Genomic DNA, 25,688 nt, shown 5'->3' with positions numbered 1-25,688 from the left:
ACTCACTCTTTAAGTTTATTTCATTTACACATGTACATGTATCTGAGCAGGAACTGGCCATTCAAAATTACAATCCCAATTTCTGATATGACTTCTTTAATCTGGCCATAAAAAAAAGACTAAACTATTTCCTGAAGCAGTGCTACTGGGTTTTCACATTATTAGTCATTTCTGTGTTTCCGCAATCTTTAAGTTTATTTCATATACACAAATATCTGAGCAGGAAGTAGTATCCATAAAGTGTACAAGAAGGCACGTACCAAGCATACCTGACAGAAATGCGCCGAGGTTTGTTTTGCATAATAAAGTTTGTATTCTAAATCAGGCACACAGGTAATTGACACTTGACTGCATGCCAAGTCAACTGTGACACACAACAGTGTCGATTTCAACAGTCGTTGGGATTACAGGTAAGGTTTGCTGTACTGTGGTAGTTCAAGACTGTGAAGTGTGAGCACAGGTATCCACAACAAGTCTCTCCTGAAGTAGACAGAACATTGGTAGCTCCAGCAAAGCGAACAACCAAGCAGAGAAGCAACTGTAAATCCCTGGTTTTGAAAACAGACGTCGCATGTGTCACTCCTGAAGCAGTAAACAAAAGCCGGCACTGGATCTGTATCTTTCAAGGTATTTAAAAAAGAACAATGGGTGACCAGGATCCAATGGCAGAGTGGCACTTAACGAATCTCTCGCTGGGTCTCAAGATCGTGTATGGCGTCATCGCCAGCCTGGGCATTATGGGTAATGGCTTAGTGATCTACGTCCTGACACACATGGTGAAATCGCGCAAGGGTAATATAAACATCTTAATCGTCAACCAATCCATCATTGACTTGGTGACCTCCATCCTTCTGATCTTGTGTTTCCTGACTCCGGAGCCGGACCTCCCCGCCTCCTCCCCGGTAGCAGCACGATTCCTCTGTTCGGTCTGGAACTCCAAGTATCTCTTCTGGGCCACCATCATCACGTCATCCCTCAACCTGGTCTGCTTAACCGGTGAACGCTACTTCGCCATCGTCTACCCCTTCAAGTACAGGAGCTGTTCACTACTCGAGTGGCCAAAGTCACTCCTGCTGGCCTGTCTCCCGTGGGTTGTGGGCTACACCTACCAGTCGTACTACGCTGCAATGCACATCGTCCAGGACGGTCGTTGTGTGGTGAACGAGTTCTCAAGCCGAGGAGCTCAAATAGTCTACTCGATCTTCATCCTCACTGTCACCTACCTCTTCCCGCTGACTTTCATGATTATCGCATACGCCCGGATTTACAAGACGCTGCGGGATGAACTCATCTGCCATATTCCATCCGGGAACTCAACAAACAGAACAAACCATGAACAGCTGATGGAGAAAAACAACGAGCGCACCCGGCGTAACATCATCAAGACACTGATTCTAGTCAGCTTAGTGTTTGCCGTGTGTTGGGCGCTGAACGAGGTGTGTTACTTCTACTTCAACGTCAGCGGTACCACCCACATTAACGAGACACTCTATAACGTCTCTGTCTGCCTGGCCTTCTTCAACATGTGCGCCAATCCGATCATCTATACCTTTAAGTATCGGAGGTTCCAGGAGGGGCTAAGGCAGGCTTTGCCGTGTCTCAGACGTACGGAAACGACACCAACGACGTCACATCAGTCTCCGGAGGTTTCTGTCTGATCAGTCACCCCGTGTGTCCAGTAATACCAAGAAATATTTTCCAAACTGATATTTTGTAAAACCAATCATGGTACAATAGACCGATCCAGTAGGCTCCACCCACGGCGCACGTGCGAGCAAGAACACGTGAGCCTCTCTATGCCATTCTGCACAACTCTGCCGCGTGCGCCAAGCATACACGGACGCATGTCCGACTTTATCTTGTCGGACTTTTGGTGGCGCAATGAGTTGTGATTGGTCAATACGCAATGGGGGTGGTATGGTGAGTTGTGTAAACCTTGTAACAAGTGACCTTAGTACATTCCTAGGCCTTTCTGGCAGGCAATATACTACACTGATTGTTTGAGAAGTTTTACACTTTCTCTATTGAGAAGTTTTACACTTTCTCTATAGACCGTATTGAATATGACGTCACTGTTCAAATATCTGCCCTGCAACATGGCTTTATTGGCATCTGTGCAATGGGTGTGTGCGAGCATGTGCCGTAGAAATCAAACCAGGAATGCTGCTGAATGCGTGCTTCATTGATGTACCCATTTGGACACACATACGGTTTGACCTACAAGATGGCGACTTTCATAGCAACGAAGGGGTTATTCAATACGGTCTATAAAATGTCTAAAGATGTCTTTAAATTATATAATTATGGGTGTATGATAAACTGTATTATATCACTTTTAATAATCTCGAAAAGTTTTATTCAGAAGTTGTAAAAAAAGAAAGTAATTAAATAACTTGAAAACATTTTAACCATGTCAAAGAAAGTTATATCCACAACTTATGTGAATCAAAATGTGTATTTAAAAGAAAAACTGTGATAGCTCAAGCTCGGTCACCGAGAAATTGTTAACAAAATTCTATTTTATGATTTCACTGATTTCTAATAACATCATGTTTTTGTCTGATTGTTTCACTCACTTTCCAATGATGACTATAGGCTAATTGAGCTCAACTTTTCTCAGAGTTGTTTTTTTACGCATAGAAGTTGGGATACCCAATGAGAATACTGGTCTTTTAAACCTGTCAGTTTATAAGAACTTTAAGCAATTGATGAAGTCAGAAGTTGCATTATCAGTAGGCCAGCCGTCGATTTCACAAAACTCTTCCTAACTTAAGACTAATCTTAGGGCTTAGGACGAGTCCCAACCCAGCACTGTAGCATGCAGACCTTAAGATTAATCCTAAGTTAGGACAAGTTACTCGTCCTAACTCGAGATAAGACGAGTCCTAACTCTTTGTGAAATCGACGGCTGGGCGACTAGTGAAATTTACTTATCAACAAGTCGTACCTCAAATAGTCGCGACCTCAACACTAGTCGTGAATAATTTTTAATTTCAAAAATGCATTGCAGCAAATGTTTGCCGGAGGCGCAATATAGTAAAATTCACGCTGAAAGGATTGGAGGATTGTGTCACTGAAGTCTGGTTGTCGTGAACAGTTGTGAGCGACACAATTGCACCAAACAGGCAGTCACAGCTATTCTTTTAGTAGTTGAAAAACAGTAAACGCCTCGCAACTAAGCAATCAATAGTCGCAAATTTGACACTAATCGCACTAGTTGCCGAGGCTTAATTGTGCCCTTGTATTTATCTTGTTGTTTTCACAATGGCCAGTGGCCAGATATTAAAGGAAATACATTGAAGGTTAATAGCTTTGTGCAAACCATTTACATTTCATGACCCAGAATTGAAACACTATCTGATTATAAACATGATCAATAACCTCTTGATGGCAAGGAACAAAATAGTTTAATAGAGAGTTGAGGGGAAGAAAGTCTGTGAATAAATTATGTAACAACTACATGTAAATTTCTTTGTTGACTTGGTAACACACCTTAATGATTTTAAGGTTTTAAGGCCTTTATTTAGTTTTGTCGGTTTTCTGAAATAGTTAACATATATTTTTTTTTCTCGCTGTAAAATTATATGTGTAAATATAGTTTTATCATTACAACTGTATTTTTTAGTGTTATGTTTTTCTCAATGTTTAGCATATAAATTTTGAATTTTTATTTTTATGGACAAAAATTTACACAATTTGAATGTAAAATTACTACTGATAACTTTCTAAGGCTTTGTTTGCTGATCTTTTTGGAGTTTTGTGCTATTTGTTTGTTTGTTTCTTTTTTGGGGGTGTTTGATTGTTTGTTTGTTTGTTTCCACATTGGAAATACAGTTTCAACTGTGACAAACCATCACAACAGATCAATATTTTTCTGTCCCTGAACAGTTAAAAAAATTTAAATTGACAAAACTGAAAGTGGAATGAGCTCAAATCAAAACTCTGTGTGGTTTGGAATACAATGCAGTGAAAGCTAACTGCCGGAAATCAAAAGTGAAATATCACGCAGTGTGTGTGTGTCATTTTTTACCGTTTATGGGTTCACTCTGACCTCTGACAACCTCCTCATGATTATTATTATTTCATCATCGCTTTATCTTTGATGAGTCAATAAACCATTTTGCAAGTTAGACTTGAACAACGTCTGGCACAATGACTTGCTTGAAGGCACTAGACACGTTTGGTAATTTTCAAAAAGCCAGTATTCTCACTTGGTATATCCAAACATATGCATAACATAACAAATCTGTGGAAATTTGGGCTCAATCGAAGTTGCAAGAGAATAATAAAGCAAAAAACACCCTTTGTTTCACATATTTGTGTGCTTTCAGCTGCCTAAGGAATGGCTTCAGGCCTGAAGTCTTTTAACCACTTCACGTCCGTATTATTAAAAAAATGCTGGGCCCTGAGCGGTATTATTTTTCAAACAAAAAATTAGCGGTTATCCCCCGGCGAAAGGTAAAAGTTTTGTCCTCGATAATAGATCAATACACCCATGCCAAGAATGTTTGCGTCGGAATTTTCAAATATCCTTCGATAGAATGCCCGTAGCGGGCGTTTTCATTTCGCAACTCGCGGACAGATATTTACGTCCACCGGCAGCATGGAACAAAAGTCCATTGCAAAACGGACTTCAACCGCCAGAAGCGATAGTGTAGTTTATGGATTACGGTTGTCAATGGACACACGTGGAACAAAGAAAAGGGTACATGAACATGTAGTGGTGCTGGCTCACAGTATCCCTGGGAAACGCGTCACCGGGTCCCCCTAAATGGACAACACAGTGGAGGTTGGGGAGTACACGGACAAGTGAAATGCATTGCCAGACCCGTCCGTGTACCAATGGATGTGATCAGGACGGCTAAATATTGATAGTGTATATATTATTTTCCCATTTTTATTTTGTTTACAGCTACATAAGTTGGCACCAAGGGGTTAGGGGATTAGGGGATTAGGGGTTTCAATAGAGACAAATGGAACAAAGGTGTGCAATCATTTGCATGCTGGAGCAGAAAGAAAGAAGAAAGGAGTCACGGGTTAGGTAACTGTATCATTCAGATACATGTAAGTGAGATAACTGGTCATTGACGATTAGCAAAGGTGTTCATTGCCTTTTAAAGCCATTATACACTTTCGGAACAGGAAAAAAAAAAAGTTCACAAATTTTCAAATAACTTACAGGGTTTACAGAAGGTAAAGGAAAAAGACTTCTCATGAAATATTATTCCATGAAATACTTTACTTTTTGAGAAAACATTGAAACAATTATCAATTCTCGACAACGAGAATTACGGATTTATAGTAAACACATGTCCTGACACGGTGAAACGTGCGGAAACAAGGGTGGGTTTTCCCGTTATTTTCTTCCGACTCCGATGACCGATTGAGCCTAAATTTTCACAGGTTTGTTATTTTATATAGAAGTTGTGATACACGAAGTGTTGGCCTTAGACAATACTGTTTACCGAAAGTGTCCAATGGCTTCAAGATGCTCTTTACATTTCAAAAACAAAATAAAACTTTACCTTGTCTGGGAGACATTGGAGCTTGTAGAACTCTGTCTACTTGACCGGCCAACAGAGCGACTGTCATCATTATCGTCTTGAAGGTCGTAATGTTGTTGGTATGTCCGACTTGGAGGCTCTCCAGACATCGTCAGAGCAAGAGGTGGCCTTTCCGATGACAGGTCACTCTCTTTACAGTGGGAATTGCAATCACTGGACGAGGATAGCATTCCAGTCTGGTTGAAGAGAGAAATGAATGATTGACTGATTAAATTTATTCTGTTATGCTTTTTAAGGGTGCAAAAAATAGATAAAGGGAAGGTACACATTTGGTAATTGTCAAAGACCAATCTTCTCACTTGGTGTATCCCAGCTTAAGCATAAAATAACAAGCCTGTGAAAATATGACTGGAATGTTAAAGTTTTTTTTTTTTTTAATTTAAGTTCTGTTCAGTAGTCAAGTACGTTTGTGAGCAGTCTGTTTTACTGGACCCAAGCTCTATGGTGTTGTCAGCAGCAGAGTGTGGGTCCAAATCCCAGTCATGACCACTTGTGCTCTTGAGCAAGCACCTTTAAACACTAAAAAAATAGTTTCACTTCCCCTAAAGAACATTTTTTATCTGTGCAATGGATAAAACAGTAAAATTCCTTATAATATGTTCCATTCTATAAACATTTCAACATTCAACTCAAGAAAACACTCTGTCCAATGCACTCATACACATTCATAAGTTGCATACTAATTTTGGTAAGAGAAAAACAAAAAAAAGGTAAAATACGAACCACATCGGCTAAACTTGGTCCCGTGAGGACATTAGTGAACTCAGAGTTCTTGCCAATTATTCTACAAAAAAACAAGAAATAGAAAATAAAGAACATGACAGAGGGTATGCTAACAGAATAAGTTGGTCAATTCAATTCAATAATATTATTATATTTCATTTTATTTTTATACTATACAACATCCAACAGCGCAAGATTATTTACAGGACGGATACAAATATAAATACTAAACATTATAAAAACAGTAAAATTTTACAATGAATTACACACATACACAAATTAGAGGCCAGAGGGGAAAACCCATCAAAAGAGCCGACAGAAGCATGAAAGACCCAATAGGACAATTATTTCATAATACGTTTATTCGATACTCTTGTTGGAAAATAGAACAATTATGAGATTTAATTAGTAAATAGAAATGGAACAATATCAAAAGGGAATAAAAGTATACAAAATTACTACATTGTTAAAGCAAATAATAAATAAATAACTAGAGATTAACTATGTACAAGAGAGGAGTGAGAGCCATTGACAGACAAACAACAACTTACCGTTGCGTGGCAGCCTGGTGCGTCAATGACGTCTCGTACATCTTCAAGACTCTCCTCTTCTCGTACTCTCGTACCCTCGCTTTCTGCCTGTACTCCTCCCGCATCCTGATGACAGCTGGATCTGCCTTGGCTGGTTCCAGGTCAAGGGTGAAACAAGACAACGCAGGAAACTCCACCTAACAATCCGTTGGAAGTAAGATTTTGTGAGACTTAGGAAAAGTAGAAAGAGTAGATGTTTTTGAAAGTTGAAAAACAAAAGGCTCTTTCACACGAGCACCAGTAACAACGATCCTTGGAGTTGGTGTCAATTGTCCGTCACATTGTTTGTTTGTGATTATTTAACCAAATTTCACAAGACTTCTAAAAACACAAATTTACCAACTTCCCCTTTGTTTTTTGTAGAGTGTCATGGCCGAGTGGTTAAGAGCATCGAATTCAAGTTCTGGTGCTAAGTCACCGGAGTGTGGGTTTGAATCCCGGTCGTGACACTTGTGTCCTTGAGCAAGATACTTTACTATAACTGCTTCTCTTCACCCAGGGGAATAAATGGGTACCTGCGAAGGTAGAGGTTGATATTGTGAATGAAAAAGCCTTTGGAGCGATATAAACTGCTGCCCAGGTTGTATACTCCCAAGGGAGCTGAGAAACATTAAAAGGGATGTTATTGGCCCTATGACCAGGGAACTAATGTAAAGCGCATTGATTGTGAAATGCGCTATATAAGAATTGTTATTATTATTTTTGTTTTCAGGGGGGGGGGGGGTAGGTAATGATTGTTTATTCACTGAACACTTAGTTCCACTAGTGACACATTCTGTGCATGAGAATAATTTTATCACATTGAGCAAGGGTCCTTGGCAATGGCACAGTAATAATTAAAAATTTAAAAAGGATACTATTTAAAGCCATTGGACCCTTTCGGTTCAGAAAAAAAAAATAAAATTCACAGATTTACACATAACTTACAGGGTTTACAGAAGCCAATGGTGAAAGACTTCTCTTGAAATATTATTCCATGAAATGCTTTACTTTTTGAGAAAACAGCAAAACAATATAAATCGAGAATTTCGGATTTATTTTAAACACATGTCATGACACGGCGAAACACGCGCAAACAAGGGTGGGTTTTTCAGTTGTTTTCTCCCAACTCCGATGACCGATTGAGCCTAAATTTTCACAGGTTAGTTATTTGATGTAGAAGTTGTGGTACACAAAGTGTGGTCCTTGGACAACACTGTTTACCGAAAGGGTCCATTGGCTTTTACAAGGATAGCTTTGTTAATAATTGTCTTGTGTGTGTGCCACAGGTGCGATGTCCGAGGGTCACATGTTGAAGGGCCTTTAGACTTGTGTGCACTTAAATTTGAAGTAAACATAAATTTACCTTTCCAAGTTTGACTGTAGGGTCATTCTCCTGCTCCTTAAGACTTGTCACGTCTTTACTGCCTCTCTTTATCATTTTATCCGTCTGTAAAAAAAAATAACAATGAAGTTATAGGTAAAACAGCCAGCCTTTGTGTGCTTATCGAGTTCTATTAAAACCTTTTCCCAAAGAGGGCACAATTTCATCAAGCTGTTAAGCAGCCAATAGTGCTAAGCAAATTGTTCTGCTAAGAACAAATGAAAGAGGGAAGTAAGTCACTTGCAATGTACATTCCATGGTAATCTGGCAGGTAACAACCTGTTTCTGCTAAGCGTGATTTTCAAAGCTTTCTCCAGTCTCCAGTTTCTCCACAACTGGAGAATTTTAAAGTTATAGGCTACATTTCTTTTATAAGAATTTAGTTTTTTAGTTTGAAAAAAAATATCTCTCAGCTACAAAACCATTGGTCGCCATTTTCACAGGGCTAGAACAAAATCGACAACAGAGGGCGCTTTCCTGCATTTGGAACAGTCTTGCCCCAAGGCATGAATGATTGACGGAGGCTGAAGGAGCTTGAAAAGAGAGCACTCAGCTATTTCAAGAGGTTAATTTGGCGATGAATGCCCGTGTCGGGCAATGGCCCTACTGCTACTACTACTACTATGATCTACACAGACCTTTTTGGATTGCTGCGTTACTGCCCAACTGTGACTTCCACCTGTCTTGGTTCCTGGGCGGGAGGGCTCGTTGTCCTCAGCGATCTGAGACAGGCCTCGGGTGAAGGAGTCCATGGGTCTCTCCTCCTGGTCGTGTTGGTGCAGGGAACTCATAGAGGAAGTTAAGCTGTTACAAACAGAAGGCTCTGTAGAGAAATATAAGAGTTATATGGGATTTGAGGCATTGCATGGTGAGGTATCAATATATAAAATTTGGTTTGCGGTAACACCATGCGTGTACATGTATCTACTTGCCATTCAAAATTCAGTTCAACTTAAAGGCAGTAGACACTATTGGTAATTACTCAAAATAATTATCAGCATAAAACCTCACTTGGTAACGTGTAATGGGGAGAGGTTGATAGTATAAAACATTGTGAGAAATGGCTCCCTCTGAAGTGACGTAGTTTTCGAGAACGAAGTAATTTTACACGAATTTGATTTTGAGACCTCAAGTTTAGAATTTGAGGTCTCGAAATCAAGCATCTGATGAAAGCATACAACTTCGTGTGACAATGGTGTCATTTTCTTTCATTATTATCTCGCAACTCCGACGACCAATCGAGCTAAAAATTTTACAGGTTGTGAAGGTTGTTATTTTATGCATATGTTGAGATACATCAAGTGAGAAGACTGGTTTTTAACAATTACCAATAGTGTCCATTGACTTTAATTGCAATGGCCCCATACACGAACAGTTTAGAAACCTGGCATCATGTCTGAAGCTTGCAGCAATCATGGCCGCATAATAAACTAAACATGAATAATTTTGTTGATCCGCTAGCACTTGGTGGACTTTCGAAAAAATAATTGACTAAAAGCCCACTACTAAAATTGGTCTAAGCTACAACCCTGATCAAGAGTTCGGGAATTTTCTTACCGGACTGGATGTCCTCATGTGTGCCCAAGTGCGTCCCGTAGCCAAGAGTCGTTAAGGTCTCTCCACCACCGAACATCAATTGGAAAGAGTCGGGGTTACTGATGTCATTCCAGAAATTTTCCAGGTCTTCTAGGGTCCTAAGCTTTCCTTCCTTCAACAGTTTCTCTTCAAGACAAATGATCTACAATATTGGACAAACAGAATGATTATTATTAATGTCTTTCTTAGAATAATGTTTTAATATTTATTATTATTATTATTATTATTATTATTATTATTATTATTATTATTATTATTATTATTATTATTATTATTATTATTATTATTATGTGTTTCTGGTATTGATCTAACCAAGAATGCCTCATAAACAAACTTATTTACTGTAGCTTGCAAACCTTATGAGGAAACCAGTAAACAAGGGTGCAGCAATGGTAACTGTACGGGATTTTGGCAAGTAACCTATTTCTGCTAAGCAAAATTTGTCAATGCTTACCAAGTTTTTGTGCTTTAAGAAACTTGGCCCTGATTGTCAAGACGGAATTTAAACTTCGCATGGCTGGAACACAAATATAGAAAGCAAGTTTTTTTTAAAATACCCTGCACCTCGACATTATGCGCTTTCTTCTGAAGATGATCAGAGCGTAGTGATTAAAACGTTGAGACTTTACACCATCTGATCTTTTCAGAACCCCCAGCTCCTGTTTGCGAGACAAATAGACGGTGCTCAGCAAGACTAAAGCCGAATCCAAATAGGCGGCTACAGCTACGGCTATGATTGTTGTTAAGGGTGTTGTTAAAGCCATTGAACACTTTCGGTAAACAGTATTTTCCAAAGGCCCACACTTCGTGTGTCACAACTTATATATAAAATAACAAACCTGTGAAAGTTTAGGCTCAATCGGTCATCGGAGTCGGGAAAACCCACCCTTGTTTACGCACGTTTGGCCGTGTTATGACATGTATCAAGAATTGATAACTGTTTTAATGTTTTCTCAAAAAGTAAAGCATTTCATGGAATAATATTTCAAGAGAAGTCTTTCACCATTGCCTTCTGTAAACCCTGTAAATCTATGAACTTTTTTTCTCTTTTTTTTTTTCCCAAAATAATGTCCAATGGCTTTAGAGGGTATACATGTATGTACTTTTTCCTAACAAAAAACACAATGTCCAAAGATTTACATTAAACTTACACAGTTTGAAGATTATGATAGTAGAAAGCTTCCCTTTAAATTTTACTTACTGAGGTGCTGTAGTTTTTGAGAAATGAGTAAAAGTAATAATTTTCGTCTCAGTTTTAGCATGTAAAAACGTATTAAGGACGGCCTATACTTCAACACATGATGATGCCGAAATCTAGCTGTAGCAGTAGTAGCCATAGCCACTATTACGAACACAGCCTTACTTTCTCGGACGATAGCAAATCTTCTAAAAAGTTACCTGGTACAGTTTACTCTTTGGCAGATTCTCTAAGAAAGTGTTGTCTTGATTTATGGAAGACTTCTCATGCCTCTTCTTCACTTTATGGGCCTCTTTCTTCTGAACAAGAAAAGAAGGAATAAAGTCAAATCAAACGCAGTGCAGATATCATTGAGAGGGCAAGTGTTTAACCATATTGAAGCATGCAGGGCTCTGCCCACAGTAGTCAAGTGCCTGAAATTTTCATTGGGTGTAAAAGTTTGTGGATTGCTGCTCTACATCACAATATCAGGGAGGTAATAGGCTGTTTAAAAAAAAACTGAACTACATGTACGAGCGCAAAGCATGAAAGCTTGAGAGAGAACGTAAAGGCTGGTTCATACTTCCTGCGAATGCGATACGAATGTCGACGTCACCAATTCGCAACGAAAAATTCGCAGCAGTTCAACTCTGCTCAACTCACTTGCGAATATCGCTGCGAAAGGAGGGTTGCAACGTCAATTTCACGTCAAATTCGCTTCGCATTTGCATGAAGTATGAACCAGGCTTAAGCTTGTGAGCGCGAAGCCTGCTTACAAATACTTATCTTTGGTTTAGGATTCCTACTCTGCAAGCTGGAGCATTCTATATGATTTTATCTCTGTGTTTTTATGAGGGGGGTGGGGGTCACACGAAAACGGATTTCCGGTTGAAAAAAGGAGAAATTACATCCCTGCCATAAAAAGAAATCTAGAGATTTGCTCGCCTTTCTGCCCTGTTTGATGGCAATTTCCTGCCCCACAGGAAAATCCTATGGTCAAGGAAAGAGCGACGGAAAAACCAAGACAAATATATAGGCCTAGGAGAGTGAAACATACCTCTTGTAACTCTTTCCTTTGGATCCTGCGGTTGAGTTGATCTGTCTTCTTCTGGATATCCTGTCTCTGTTCTTCCACTTTGTCCGTCAGTTTGTTCATGTACTCCACGTAGTAATGATTCCGTAGTTTGGTTAAATCGTCCATCACTCTCATATGGCGCTACACGCAAGAAAATAATCATAATATTACACACTTCTTATTCCGTCGTCTGCCAGGAAGAAGGATGGAAAAAAAAATTACAGAATATTAATAATAATAATAATAACCATCTCTGCCCTCACAGGTACTCATTTACCCCTGGGTGGAGAGAAGCAAATATAGTTAAGTGTCTTGATCAGAGACACAAGTGTCAAGACCAGGATTTGAACCCACACTGTGCTGAACAGAAGCACAAGAGCTTGAGTTCGGTGCTCTTATCCGCTCGGCCACGACACCCCAGCTGCTTCAAGACATCCAAGACATCCAAGTCTGAAAGTTTAATCGGTTTTCTGACCAAAATTTTGTGCTAACACACAAGAGAATTATGATAATATAAAACAGTTCTTTTTCCGTTGTGTGACAGGAAGAAGGACGTAATGAAATGTTACCGGAGAAAGGGTGTTAGAAATTAATGTGAAAATCTGCGTTTCAAGACAACTAAGTGTGAAAGTTTGATCGGTTTTCTGCCATTCGTGAAGGTTAAATTCTGCATCAGGGATTCTGGGAATGGAAAAACATCTACTTGGGGTAACTCTAGCAACAAAAATGCAACAGTAATGCCACATTATTTGTGCCAGGAGCCATTTTATTGCGTATGGCTTCTTGTTACTGGGATAACTTTGTGTGCCTAGTGGAATGGGAAAACATCAACAGTGTCGATGTATTTTGGGTAATTCTATCAGGCCTAGATTTCTGGAATTGGGGTAAACGATTATGAAAGGTGCTTTTATGTAGTAAAAATCTACCAGAGCAAGTGCAAAGGAATTACAGACATGGTTAAAACTAGGGACACAAATAACATCACAATATGTGGGAGGTTTGTCAACCACTAGTCAATGTTCCATGGTTACCTATGCATTGCTATTAATCATGTTAATAATACATTCTTGATACAATAGTCACCTACAGTCCCTCGTTCTGACTTAATCTACATGTAGGTGGCGGCAGGTTTTGTAACTTTCCATTGTTCTATCCATGTGGTTCTGAGCATGATCAGAGGCACAATGGATTCGACACAAATAACATCACAATATGTGGGAGGTTTGTCAACCACTAGTCAATGTTCCATGGTTACCTATGCATGGTATTAATACATTCTGGATACCAGGCAAAGTAGCCCAATGGTCGACAATAGTCAACTACAGTCCCTCGTTCTGACTTAATCTACATGTAGGTGGCGGCAGGTTTTGTAACTTTCCATTGTTCTATCCATGTGGTTCTGAGCATGATCAGAGGCACAATGGATTCACCAGGTAAATGTACTTCAGACTGTAAGTCTGCTGCCACCAAGTGGCCCTAAAATTCTCCCATTCCATTTTTGGGTTACACCATCAAGACATCATACAGCCCCTATAAGGACACATACATGAGTACATTAATAGACCCTTCCCATGAAATACGTGTATGTAAATTGCACATAGCGCTTGCGCACTAACGTTTTGGTTGGCAAAATGAGGGAACATCGCGCTGTTTTGTACACGGCTAATGGGTGCGTGACGCAGACGCGATTGCGCGTCTGCTTAGTGCACAACTCTATGGTGTTTGCCAACCAACAGGGTCTGTACGCATGCATGAATATAATTAGCATATTTCATGGGAAGGGTCCATTGCAACTATTCACTGACCATTCAATATCATCAAGCATGGTTTTGAATGGAATTTCATTTTGAAAAGGGCAAGGCCATAATCATATTGCAAAGGGCAATTCCATTGGAAAATCTTAAAATCAATGGGAAACTTTTGTAGGGGCACCAAGGCCCAGATCAGGGGGCATTGGAGCCCATGTGCTTCATGGACTGCGTGTAATTCCAGGCCTGAATGACAATGCACCATGCCAGCCAGCAAAATCACAGTCGACCCGTTTTTTTTTAGTGTGTTATTACATGTATGTTGTGAAGGGATACACAGTGTGGAATATTCGGATACCGTTGTGCCACCAAAATGTTCATGTCATGAATGTTTTTAAATGCTTGGTCAACTCGCCAACAAAATAATATGACAAGATGGGTTAACAGGATTAGGTTAAGTGAAGAAAGTCTCATTAAGTCTCAACTAAATTGTTAGCAAAAGAAGAAAAAAATGAGACCTTAAATACTGTAACTACATAGTTATAAATCACATTAGCGCCAATGTAATACTGACAAAAACTTGCTTCTTTGTCCCATGTCCAGAGGGGCTGATGAAGGCCAATTTGGATACGGGGCGCAGATGATTTTTGTCACTACTCCATGAGCCCCAATGTGATTATGAGTTTTTCTTCAAGCAAACTTGCCATTCTTCGCGTACGCAGCTAGCACAAAAGTTCGGTGCTTGCACAGTTTAGTAGAGAATGGTGATCGCATAGCGCAGAATTCAGTGGTAAGTAGAGCCATGAAATATAAAGGCCCTGAACTGAGAATTCAAGTTTGCTTGAAGATAAATAAAGTTAATACACAGTCAAACAGCGAGTGAGTGATATTCTTACCAACATGAGGGGTTTTAACCTCTCATAAATATCCTTGTTATTCTTTCCAGCTAGAATACACTGCAAGCAAGGGGTCCATGAGCAGCATGCAAAAGAGGTTCACATTCAATTGTTAAAGTTATTAGGGAGTTAGGAGAGCACAAGTAGGCCCGACACTTTGTTCCTTGTCAGTGCAAGGCAATGCCCTCTATGAGGCTTGCCCCTCTATGAGGCTTGCCCCTCTATGAGGCTTGCCCCTCATGAGGCTTGCCCCTCATAAAGGGCACCTCAGTGGTCAGTACAAGGCAATGCCCTCTATGAGGCTTGCCCCTCTGTGAGGCTTGCCCCTCATAAAGGGCACCTCAGTGGCCATGTTCAGACAGCCTACTAAAGTTGGACCCAAACCATTTAAATTTTAGTACTGTGTCTGAACAATCTATCCGGTACACTTATCTCGCTACTGGGGCACTGAGGCAATTACATGGGGCATGGAAGCAATTGTTTCCATAGACCCTTCTCACTCATGTCACATTTTTATAGCAGCACAGGAGACATGCCATGCTGGAATAATTTCCTGCGTGTTTCAGCAATTGTATGGTGCTCGTAGGTCGCTACCCATGCGACAATTGCCAATATTCTGGCTTGAATCCCAACAAAATAATCATGCATTAACGGTGTTGTACATGTAGCTAGACCAATTTTAGTGGTCGGCTCTAAATCCATTTTAGTCCACCAAGATCGAGCGGTACAACAAAGTTATTTATGTTTAGATATGGGGCCATCATTACCGAGGTACAATCTAGGGGAAATCTGTGCTGAGCAGCACAGTGTATTTTGCTTGGTGAAATTTGTTAGTTCCGGGCAGGCCCGCCCGACACCGCCCACCATGACCAACACTGCTTATTTTACATAATTTGTCATTGACACCAACATTTTTCTTTCCACACATTACAGAGAGCTGTTAATTTTAAATCATTTCAAAGACCAATCGTACCTCCTGTAGTTCCTTCAGTCGTCTTGCTTCCTTGTCATCCGTTTCATACGGGTCAAGACTCTCTGGTTTCTCGGACCTTTTCTGGGATTTTTTCTTCTTTTTGCTTTTGCCATTATTTGACATCTGTGGAAAAACACAACTCTCTATTATTTCTATATAAATCTATGCAAACAAATATTCCATGTTTTAAATTCCTTGATACTGCACCGTAGCTGTTAGCATTTTTAGCCTCATTAGACGATTTTGTGTTTTAAAGAGCGGGACTCTAATCTTGCCTTTATCCTGATTAGTTCATCTGGGACTGACACTGGGATGCCCGGAGCATGGAGGAACAACGATCTCGTTGTGTCGAATGAACTCTCTCTAGCAACCTTCTCTTGTTGTGTGAAGCCTGTTGTTACCGATTGGAACTTGACGTTTACTTCCTTTTTATTGAGCTAAAAGAAAATTGAGAAAATACAAAATTAGGGAATTGTTATATCCAACTAAAAAACCACAAGAATCTGGATATTGGTATGTTCAAATCTGCTGATAATTGGGGGGGGGGGGGGGAACCAGGGGATGGCTTAGACCCAGTCACTGGGGCGCTGTAACTATGACAGAAAATGTCAAAATTTCGAAAACGGAATACAGCGCCCCAGTTATGACAGAAAATGTCAAAATTTCGAAAAAGGAACACAGCGCCCCAGTTACTGGGTCTAGGGATGGCTTACGTCGCGCACTCATGCCCAGTGGACTATAGAATGGAGTGTAGCGAGAACTTGAAAGTCCACAACATACACTGTGTTTTTTAATTTTTTATTTTAATTTAAAAATTTAATATGTTTTGTATTCACGAGGCAAACTAAGAATTTCACTGTATGTGCTATGTGTGTGCATGTGTGAGTGACAATAAAGTTAAACATGTTATTGTTAAAAACAGAATGAATAAATGAATTAATCAATGAATGTAAAACCTCTCTTTGTTTAGTATACAATAATAAGTTATGTCAACACTTCAGAAGTCGGAACGAACCTCTAGTTCTAGGGCTGGGCAAGGAAGTTGGCATTTCACTCAATCGACATCCCCATTCCGCATTCGAATTCGAAACATCTCGCACCCCCGACCCACACTCACAAAACACGGTCGGCTTTTGTCTCTCTTATTCTTAACTAGACACCGATACAACATTTTTAAACCGACAATTCTTAGAACAGTGCATTGAATAACAATAGGTTAGAAATATATTACTTTAATGATAACTTTAGGTGTATCATCACTTACTTTTCGTGAAGCAGGACTAGTCCGCATTCCGTTGTTGACAGCGGCCATTTTGGATGTTTGTAGCAACTGGGCAAAGTATACGGCTGTTGCATGTGATACTCACACAGCGCGTTGATGCCATCGCCACGCGACATTTTAGATTTACCCGAATTCGTTATACATTAAACAGCCGTTCTAAATAAACAGCCATTCCTTGCAACCGTCACACCCGGTTCATGCTCTGAGCAGAGCCCAACTTCATAGAGCTGCTAAGCACAAAAATGTGCTTAGCATGAAAAGTTTGCCTTGATAACAACAGGATAACAAACCAAATTTTCACGTGATCTTCAGGATAAGCAAACATCAACATCCTGTTATTTTAATTCAAATGAAGCAATTTCATGCTAAGCAAAATTCTTTGCTTATAGCAGCTCTATGAAATTGGGCCCTGTGTTTCTTGACACACGGGGATGGATAAAATTTTAAACAGAACTTGTAATAGGCATGCATTTTTTGTTTACTTATGAGGGCCCGATTTCATAGAGCTGCTAAGCACTAAATTTTGCTTAGCATGAAATTTCTTCCTTGATAAAAACAAGATTACCCACAAAATTTCCATTTGATGGATATTGCCTGTTACTGGTATTCAGCTGAATGTTGGCTTATCCGGAAAACCACATGGAAATTTGGTTGGAAAACTTGTTTTTATAAAGGCAAAAATTTCATGCTTAGCAAATTTTTGTGCTTAGCAGCTCTATGAAATTGGGCCCTGGGGTGGATTTCACAAAGAGTTAAGACTAGTCTTATCTCGAGTTAGGACCAGTTACTCGTCCTAACTTAGAACCATCCATGTAATTTGTATATCTCCTAGGACTAGTCCTAGTTAGGACTAGTCCGTACTCTTTGTGATATCGACCCCAGGTCTCAGAGGTATTAATACTATTAAAATACTAACCTCCGGATACATGTTTCTTGGCATGGGGGTGGATATTGGAATTTTAAAACGGAACTTGTATTAGGGATGAACATTTTTTTAAATCTACCTGGCCCAATTCCACAGAGCATGCTAAGCACACAAAAAATGCTTAGAAATGTCATCCTTGATAAAAACAGGATTAGCCTACCAACCAAAATGCCACGGGAATCTAAAGCAAACAATATTACATAGGCTGACAATATATGATACAAATTGATATTTGGTCGGTGATGTTAAATCCTGTTTTTATATCAAAAGGAAGAAATGGCATGCTAAGCAATTATTTTTTTTTTTACATAGGGATGGATATAGGAATTTTAAAACAGAACTGGTATTATGCATGAATTTTTTTTTAAATTACCAGGTCTCAGAGGTTAGTATATTTAATGGTACAATAAAGCTGCAAAAAGGTGCAACAATTTTGGCAAAGACAAGACGCGGCGCCAAATAACAGTATCTCAAAATGAAAACAAATCGTAGCACAAATTAATTGTTTTATTCAATTTAACAAAAACAAACCTGCCAAAAAAAAAATACAAATGTCAGTCCCACCGTCGACTAGCTTGCCGTGATCGTCTAGTGGTTACCCAAGTCGAAATAACCCAGGTTCGAATCCTGGTCACGGCACACATTGTCTTATTGTTTTTGTAAATTTACATTGTAGACATCATTTTTGTCCAACTAAACAAGCTAAACCTGCAAAACGAAGACCAACCGTACGGTCAAGTAGCTTGCCGTGATCGTCTAGTGGTTAGGACATTGCGTTGTGGTCGCAATAACCCAGGTTCGAATCCTAGTCACGGCACACACTTTATTTTAATTTCCCTTTTTTAATATAAAATCGGTTTTCAATTAAATAAACTAAACCTACAAAAAGAAGACAATGTCAGCTGTACGGTCAAGTAGTTTGCCGTGATCGTCTAGTGGTTAGGACATTGCGTTGTGGTCGCAATAACCCAGGTTCGAATCCTGGTCACGGCACACACTTTATTTTAATTTCCCTTTTTTAATACAAAATCTTTATTCAATTTAACAAACTAAACCTGTAAAAGGAAGACCAATGTCAGCCGTACGGTCAAGCAGTTTGCCGTGATCGTCTAGTGGTTAGGACATTGCGTTGTGGTCGCATAAACCCAGGTTCGAATCCTGGTCACGGCACGAACTTTATTTTACTATCCCTTTTTTAATACAAAATCTTTATTCAATTTAACAAACTAAACCTGTAAAACGAAGACCAATGTCAGCCGTTCGGTCAAGTAGTTTGCCGTGATCGTCTAGTGGTTAGGACATTGCGTTGTGGTCGCAATAACCCAGGTTCGAATCCTGGTCACGGCACACACTTTATTTTAATTTCCCTGTTTTAATACAAAATCTTTATTCAATTTAACAAACTAAACCTGTAAAACGAAGACCAATGTCAGCCGTTCGGTCAAGTAGTTTGCCGTGATCGTCTAGTGGTTAGGACATTGCGTTGTGGTCGCAATAACCCAGGTTCGAATCCTGGTCACGGCACAAACTTTATTTTTCCCTTTTTTAATATAAAAACTTCATAGATATTAACAAACTAAACGCTAAAAAAGTAGACAATGTCAGCTGTACGGTCAAGTAGTTTGCCGTGATCGTCTAGTGGTTAGGACATTGCGTTGTGGTCGCAATAACCCAGGTTCGAGTCCTGGTCATGGCACACACTTTATTTTGTTTCCTGGTTTATAAATTCTTCTCTTTTTTACATATATCTGTTTTTTCTTTAAATAAACAAACCAAACCTGCAAAACGAAGACCAATGTCAGCCGCACGGTCAAGTAGCTTGCCGTGATCGTCTAGTGGTTAGGACATTGCGTTGTGGTCGCAATAACCCAGGTTCGAATCCTGGTCACGGCACAAACTTTATTTTACTATCCCTTTTTTAATACACAATCTTTATTCAATTTAACAAACTAAACCTGTAAATTGAAGACCAATGTCAGCCGTACGGTCAAGTAGTTTGCCGTGATCGTCTAGTGGTTAGGACATTGCGTTGTGGTCGCAATAACCCAGGTTCGAATCCTGGTCACGGCACAAACTTTATTTTACTATCCCTTTTTTAATACAAAATCTTTATTCAATTTAACAAACTAAACCTACAAAAAGAAGACAATGTCAGCCGTACGGCCAAGTAGCTTACCGTGATCGTGGTCGCAATAAGTTTGTATGCTAACAATTATTTTGATTGAGTAAGTACGTGTCCGCAATCCACATCCAAAATTAACTATACTCTGTTTGATTTTGTTGTTCGTAACTCTTTGTCTCGCATTTTTTGTATTGAATTGTATTTTTTTTTGTAAGCCAGAATGAATGAATTAATTGAATAACAACGCCATGAAGTCCTTGGGCAGCTTGACTATGTTTTCCTAATCCTTTATAGGAAGGTATAGTATAGTGAGTTATGTCTATGTAATGGCATTAGACTACAGTTGAAATTGGTAGATAAACCAGGATTTCTAAAGACATTTCCCCGAGGTAATTGGCGCCAGATATACTTTAATTATTTAAAAATAAGCTGCCAAAGGCTAAGCTGGAAAACTCCTTTTGTTTTATTTCCAATTATTAATAAATGCACTAAAAGGCCACTCAACGGCAGAGCAGAAATGAGGCTTTGTATGCATGGTTGAATTGCCAGAGTCTTTTTTGTTTAGCTACTTATTGAATCATTAATTATTTTTGACGGGTCAGCTATGCATTGTCAATACCTTAATTGGTTGATCACTGCCATCTCCTCATGCTTATTCATGATTTATAGACCTGCACAAGTCGCCTATCCGCATAGCGCCAGTGGTAACGATTACACACAACCTCATGTTTATTCATAGAGCATAATCACTGACAGCAGATCAACTCGTAAGCGCAGAGGTAAACTCTCACACATTCTGTGCTTCATGATATTCATCAGCGAAAGTGTCAACCTCTCTCATTGGTCGGGACGAAGCGGTAACCACCTCACATGACCGAGAGGCTCTCTTTGATTGGTCTCGAACGGTGTGACGGTATCACTTCAAGGCCCCCCTCATCACACACCGAGCCTATAGAACCAACAGACAGTCGATATCAATGTCACTCACTGAATATAACTCTATCGCATTACATTCCATCTCCCGATCTCAAACAGCAGACAACGCAGCCCAACGATTCTTGAAGCTTCCAAACTACGTCACAGCCACTGAGGAGTAGACATTTGCATCGCAAAAAGGTAAGGCCAGCATTTTTTTCTTTTAAATTGTCAGTTTTGAAATGGACAAAAAACAACAAAGAGAGAGGGCTGTAAATCGAGTTTGCATCACCCCCTTGAATCAATATCAGACACCGTCCTTGTCTAACGTGTCCCCCTTTTGGCAAAGCAATAATAGATAATCCCAATAAAGGGAGCACTGACCATTACCCTCTCAACCTCGGTTTGAGCTGTTCCTTGCTCTGTGGTTTGAGAGAAAAGCTATAATTCGGTTTTGAATATTTATTGTTTCCATTTGCATTTGCTTATTGTTTTGTTAGTGTGCAACTGATCTGTGATATAGTGTTGATCTACTGAGCTAGATACAACAAAGTTTTCTGAGAGGAGAAGAGTGCTTGCAAAAAAAAACATTAATTAATTGACAAGAAAATAATTTATTTGCTTGAGTTGAGTGGTACCAAAAAGCTTTCACATTCTCTAGGCCAAAACGTGTAACAAGATTTCATGCCCTGTACGCTAACTTTATTGTCAACTTTATTGTACTAAAGGCCTATAGATGTCCTCGAAATAATGGTCAACGTTGTTTTCAATTTGCGGCACCCCATTTATGGACAATCTCCCTCTACACATCGAACAAGCTTCAACTATCTCAAGTTTCAAGACTCTTCTCAAAACATTTCTGTTCAATTCATCGTACACATATTCTTGTGTTCCTCTTGTCGCCCACAAAGACTTTCTTCTGGAGGTGTTAGGCTCTATAGAAATGCAGTTGTTATTATTGTACTTTTTACTTCAAACTAAAACAGGATACAGTTGCATAAAGAATGGCGTGGTCAAAGCCCGCCGTTAAATTCGTGTTGGATTCGAACCAGACGGTTAGAATTACCCGAGCAAGTCACTTATTGCGCGTCCTGGCCGAGCAGTGTAGCGCACCAGGCTATATAATATTTGCCCAATTGCATAAAGCTGTTTCTTAGCAGGAAATAATGCTTAGCAGTCCTGGCCAGTCCCAGCATTGTAAACTTAATGTGATTTTGGCTGGTAACCAGTTTCTGTTAAGCAATACTTTTGTTCTGTGTTTAGCAAGTTTGTTTTGTGCTTACAGCCTTTAGGAAATTGGGCCATTGTGTTTCTGATCAGCAGAGTGTGGGTTCGAGTTCCAGTCTTGACATCAAGTGTCCTTGACTAAGACATTTAACAATTATTGCTTCGTCCTTCGGGTGGAACGAAAAGCCGTAGGTCCCGTGTGTCGTGTAAAATGCATGCCACGTGTGGAAAAACACGTCAGTATTATGCTGAAAACGTACCGGAGTTACTTGTGTCCGCATTAGATGCCCAGTTTGACCAAAGACCAAGAAACGCTCCCTTGTTCATATGGTTTGATGGTTGTTAACATGATAGTTTATACGTTTAAGAACACAGAACACTTTACCGCGCAGAAGGGTTAAACTAGGCGGCACTGTTTTACAGCAAGCATTCTTGTCTACAGTACTAACTTGTCAGACTTCTGAGCTATTTCAGATACCATAAGTTGCTCATTGTATAGGTTAAAGGCAGTGGACACTGTTGGTAATAAGTACTCGAAACAATTGTTAGCATAAAACCTTACTTGGTAACGAGCAATGGAGAGATGTTGATAGTATAAAAGATTGTGATAAACGGCTCCCTCTGAAGTAACGTAGTTTTTGAGAAAGAGGTAATTTCTCACTAAAACTATAACAGTTAAACGTCAGGCCTGAAGCCTTTTTATTATGCACCACCTATTTTCTTGCAACTGCGATATTAAAGTGAGTCCAATTAATGTTCACAGGTTTTGTATTTTGTGTATAATATATTGGAATACACCAAGTGGGAATACTGGTCTTTAACAATTACCAAACGTGTCCAGTGCCTTTAAGATTGTTGACAATCGTCAGAGGAATCGCACTCCAGTCTGGCCGCCCACTGCCGCTTTGGTTTCATATTGTAGCGGAAACTTTTCAGCAAAAGAAAACAACTTGTGTTCTGTTATTAACATTTCGTTTGAAGTGGACAGTCTTGCTCCACTGGAGATCATTCAAGGGCACTGAACTCATTTGGTAATTGTCCAAGTTCTCACTTGGTGTATCCCAACATAAGCATAAAATAACAAGCCTGTGGAAATTTGAGCTCAACTGGTCATCGAAGTTGCGAGAAAATGATGAAAGAAAAAAAAACCTTGTTGGACGAATTTGTGAGCTTTCAGATAGGAATAAAAGACTTCTGGCTATAGAAGTCTTTAGTTACTTTAGTGAGAAATTAACTCTTTCTCAAAATCTGAGCTACTCCAGAGGGAGCCGTTTCTCACAATGTTTTATACTATCAACAGCTCGTTACCAAGTCAGTTTTTAAGTTAATACTTGTGTTGAGTAATTACCAAACGTGCACCTTCCTTTTAAATACACTGGACACTATTGGTAATTGTCAACGACCAGCCTTCACAGTTGGTGTATCTTAACATTATGCATAAAATAACAAACTTGTGAAAATTTGAGCTCAATCGGTCATCGAAGTTGCGAGATAAAAATGAAAGAAAAAAACACCCTTGTCACACGAAGTTGTGTGCGTTTAGATGGTTGATTTCGAGACCTCAAGTTCTAAATCTGAGGTCTCGAAATCAAATTCGTGGAAAATTACTTCTTTCTCAAAAACTATGGCACTTCAAAGGGAGCCGTTTTTCACAATGTTTTATACCATCAACCTCTCCCCATTACTAGTCACCAAGAAAGGTTTTATGCTAATAATTATTTTGAATAATTACCAATAGTGTCCACTGCCTTTAATGATTTGATTTCCTGAGAATAAAAATTAAAGTCACCTGGAAGTGGTATTTTTTCAAAATAAAGCTTTTGTCACTAATATATGTGTTTTGATGAGTGGAATGTGAATAAACAGTTAGCTAAGGTTTAAAAAAATCAGTTCTTATGTTATTTACAAATTTAAGAGTAGACCCCGACCCGAGAGGGCGCTGTTCGTGACGTCAATCGAGGCAGACTTTGCCTGTAATGCGTAGAGTAAACACAATTGCAAAGTACATGTACGGACCAAATCGTGAGTTTGTACGTTTCAAAAAAAATAAAAAATCTTTTTTTTCCGGCCAGGTGTATTGCTGCTGAATGCAGAAAAACACTTTTTGAAATGTACCAACTCACGACTTGACCAAACAACTTTATATATTTTTTAAACATATAAATCGTGACAAACAATTACAAAAAAAATTGTTTTATTGTTCGTAAGCATATACTCTTATGTTTGAAAAAATATATATATATATTTCCAGGTGACTTTAAGTTGGACTGATATGATTAAAATCTATACTGATTTTGATCAACACTGTCCTAACAAACTGAGAAGCATCTATCTATACAGCAATTGAAATCTGCTGATAACTCTGGGTGGTTCGTATACAGGTTCTACGCGCGGCAAAGTTGTTAGATTTATCCCCTGTTTGCAAATCATTGGTCTCTCCCTGAATAGACCTTTATCACGCTGTCACCATCTTGGTCATGTTCCCTGTTTCCAATAACAGTAATGAATGCTAACATTCATTGCGCATAGCACCAGGCTATTATTTCGCCCAGCCTCAGTTTGGTTACAATGAGTTGGGAATGGAGTAAAATCAAGATGACCACACCATGATAAAGGTCTATTCGGCACCGATGCTGCTGACCACGCCCATCCAGTCGTTTATCGTGCTAATACATTTCAGAAAGAGTTTGTAATTTTCAACCCACACATTTTGAATCTCAGAAAGGCTTCAGGTCTGAAGCATTAATCAAGCATCTAATGAAAGCATAGTGCAAGGGAACTGGGGCTGTTGGGCAAGGGTTCTTTAATAAGTGCAGACTTGACTCAAGTCCCGATCCCGTACTATCGCCAGAAAACTATTGTTTTATACTAAGTGTAGACGTGACTCAAGTCCCAATCCCGTACCATCGCCAGAAAACTATTGTTTTATGATGCTCTGCATTCCCCAAACTGGACCGCAATAGCTATATTTTGACGGCGGGTATGCTTATAGGGACCCCTCGCACGAGAATGGGACTTGAATCAAGTCTATAATAAGTTGGGCCTCGAGACCCACATTCCTAAATATATTTAGGTTCTTATAGGAAAGGTTAATAAAATAATAAAATAAATCAAGTTCTCAATTAATACACAACACAACCAATATTTGACGGAAGAAAAGAAATCAGATCAAATTTGGTGGCACGCTTTAATAGCGAAGACATGAAAAAAAACGTCATGCGGGATCCCATAGCACCTTTACAGCCATCAAGCACATACATTAGCATTCATTTACAAAATAATTTGGGCTCGTTATAAATATTTACTTAAAGGCATGGACCCTATTAGTAATTACTCAATAGCATATAGGAACTTCTTGGGAACGAGCATTGGAGAGCTGTTTAACATTGTGAGAAACAGGTCCCTCTGAAGTAACGTAGTTTTTTAGAAAGAGGAAATTTCTCACTCACAAATTTAAAGATTTCAGCTGAAGCCTTGTATTATGCATTTGAAAGCACACAAAGTAATGCACC

The 25,688-nt window shown here is 39.3% G+C and overlaps 3 protein-coding genes and 8 non-coding genes across 15 annotated transcripts in view; 10 read left to right on the top strand and 1 right to left on the bottom strand.

Annotated features, from left to right (window-relative positions):
• Positions 1-17,047, bottom strand: part of LOC139946803 (uncharacterized) — a 35,611-nt gene extending 18,564 nt beyond the window's left edge. For 4 of the 5 annotated variants that reach the window (XM_071944506.1, XM_071944507.1, XM_071944505.1 and 1 more), the window contains exons 1-12: positions 16,970-17,047; positions 15,981-16,142; positions 15,706-15,828; positions 14,733-14,792; positions 12,071-12,229; positions 11,235-11,333; positions 9,798-9,978; positions 8,879-9,063; positions 8,223-8,306; positions 6,839-7,014; positions 6,288-6,348; positions 5,526-5,740 (exon numbers count right to left, since the gene is read on the bottom strand). In XM_071944506.1, the coding sequence (XP_071800607.1) occupies positions 5,526-5,740; positions 6,288-6,348; positions 6,839-7,014; positions 8,223-8,306; positions 8,879-9,063; positions 9,798-9,978; positions 11,235-11,333; positions 12,071-12,229; positions 14,733-14,792; positions 15,706-15,828; positions 15,981-16,142; positions 16,970-17,017 (1,553 nt within the window). In that variant the 5' untranslated portion in view covers positions 17,018-17,047. The remainder of the gene's footprint in view (positions 1-5,525; positions 5,741-6,287; positions 6,349-6,838; positions 7,015-8,222; positions 8,307-8,878; positions 9,064-9,797; positions 9,979-11,234; positions 11,334-12,070; positions 12,230-14,732; positions 14,793-15,705; positions 15,829-15,980; positions 16,143-16,969) is intronic. The other variant, XM_071944509.1, reaches the window with a different exon arrangement.
• LOC139947113 (galanin receptor 2b-like) lies at positions 288-4,161 on the top strand. Its single transcript, XM_071944956.1, has one exon. It carries the CDS (start codon positions 645-647, stop codon positions 1,656-1,658), a length of 1,014 nt encoding a protein of 337 aa, XP_071801057.1. The 5' UTR covers positions 288-644; the 3' UTR covers positions 1,659-4,161.
• Positions 17,048-18,657: 1,610 nt separating the features above from the next.
• On the top strand, positions 18,658-18,729 carry Trnah-gug (transfer RNA histidin (anticodon GUG)). The gene has a single exon. It is a non-coding gene; the product is annotated as a tRNA-His (tRNA).
• Positions 18,730-18,833: 104 nt separating this feature from the next.
• Trnah-gug (transfer RNA histidin (anticodon GUG)) lies at positions 18,834-18,905 on the top strand. Its single transcript has one exon. It is a non-coding gene; the product is annotated as a tRNA-His (tRNA).
• A 105-nt stretch (positions 18,906-19,010) lies between these two features.
• Positions 19,011-19,082, top strand: Trnah-gug (transfer RNA histidin (anticodon GUG)). Its single transcript has one exon. It is a non-coding gene; the product is annotated as a tRNA-His (tRNA).
• A 105-nt stretch (positions 19,083-19,187) lies between these two features.
• Trnah-gug (transfer RNA histidin (anticodon GUG)) lies at positions 19,188-19,259 on the top strand. The gene has a single exon. It is a non-coding gene; the product is annotated as a tRNA-His (tRNA).
• A 105-nt stretch (positions 19,260-19,364) lies between these two features.
• Trnah-gug (transfer RNA histidin (anticodon GUG)) lies at positions 19,365-19,436 on the top strand. The gene has a single exon. It is a non-coding gene; the product is annotated as a tRNA-His (tRNA).
• Positions 19,437-19,536: 100 nt separating this feature from the next.
• On the top strand, positions 19,537-19,608 carry Trnah-gug (transfer RNA histidin (anticodon GUG)). Its single transcript has one exon. It is a non-coding gene; the product is annotated as a tRNA-His (tRNA).
• Positions 19,609-19,733: 125 nt separating this feature from the next.
• On the top strand, positions 19,734-19,805 carry Trnah-gug (transfer RNA histidin (anticodon GUG)). Its single transcript has one exon. It is a non-coding gene; the product is annotated as a tRNA-His (tRNA).
• Positions 19,806-19,910: 105 nt separating this feature from the next.
• On the top strand, positions 19,911-19,982 carry Trnah-gug (transfer RNA histidin (anticodon GUG)). Its single transcript has one exon. It is a non-coding gene; the product is annotated as a tRNA-His (tRNA).
• Positions 19,983-21,006: 1,024 nt separating this feature from the next.
• The window catches only part of LOC139947570 (uncharacterized), a 40,119-nt gene continuing 35,437 nt past the window's right edge, over positions 21,007-25,688 (top strand). Inside the window, exon 1 of the mRNA XM_071945512.1 lies at positions 21,007-21,150. The gene's annotated coding sequence lies outside the window, so the exon portion shown is untranslated. The remainder of the gene's footprint in view (positions 21,151-25,688) is intronic.

Source organism: Asterias amurensis, chromosome 14, assembly GCF_032118995.1.
Source record: "Asterias amurensis chromosome 14, ASM3211899v1".
NCBI lineage: Eukaryota > Metazoa > Echinodermata > Asteroidea > Forcipulatida > Asteriidae > Asterias > Asterias amurensis.
This window is presented reverse-complemented; position numbering and strand designations above follow the sequence as displayed.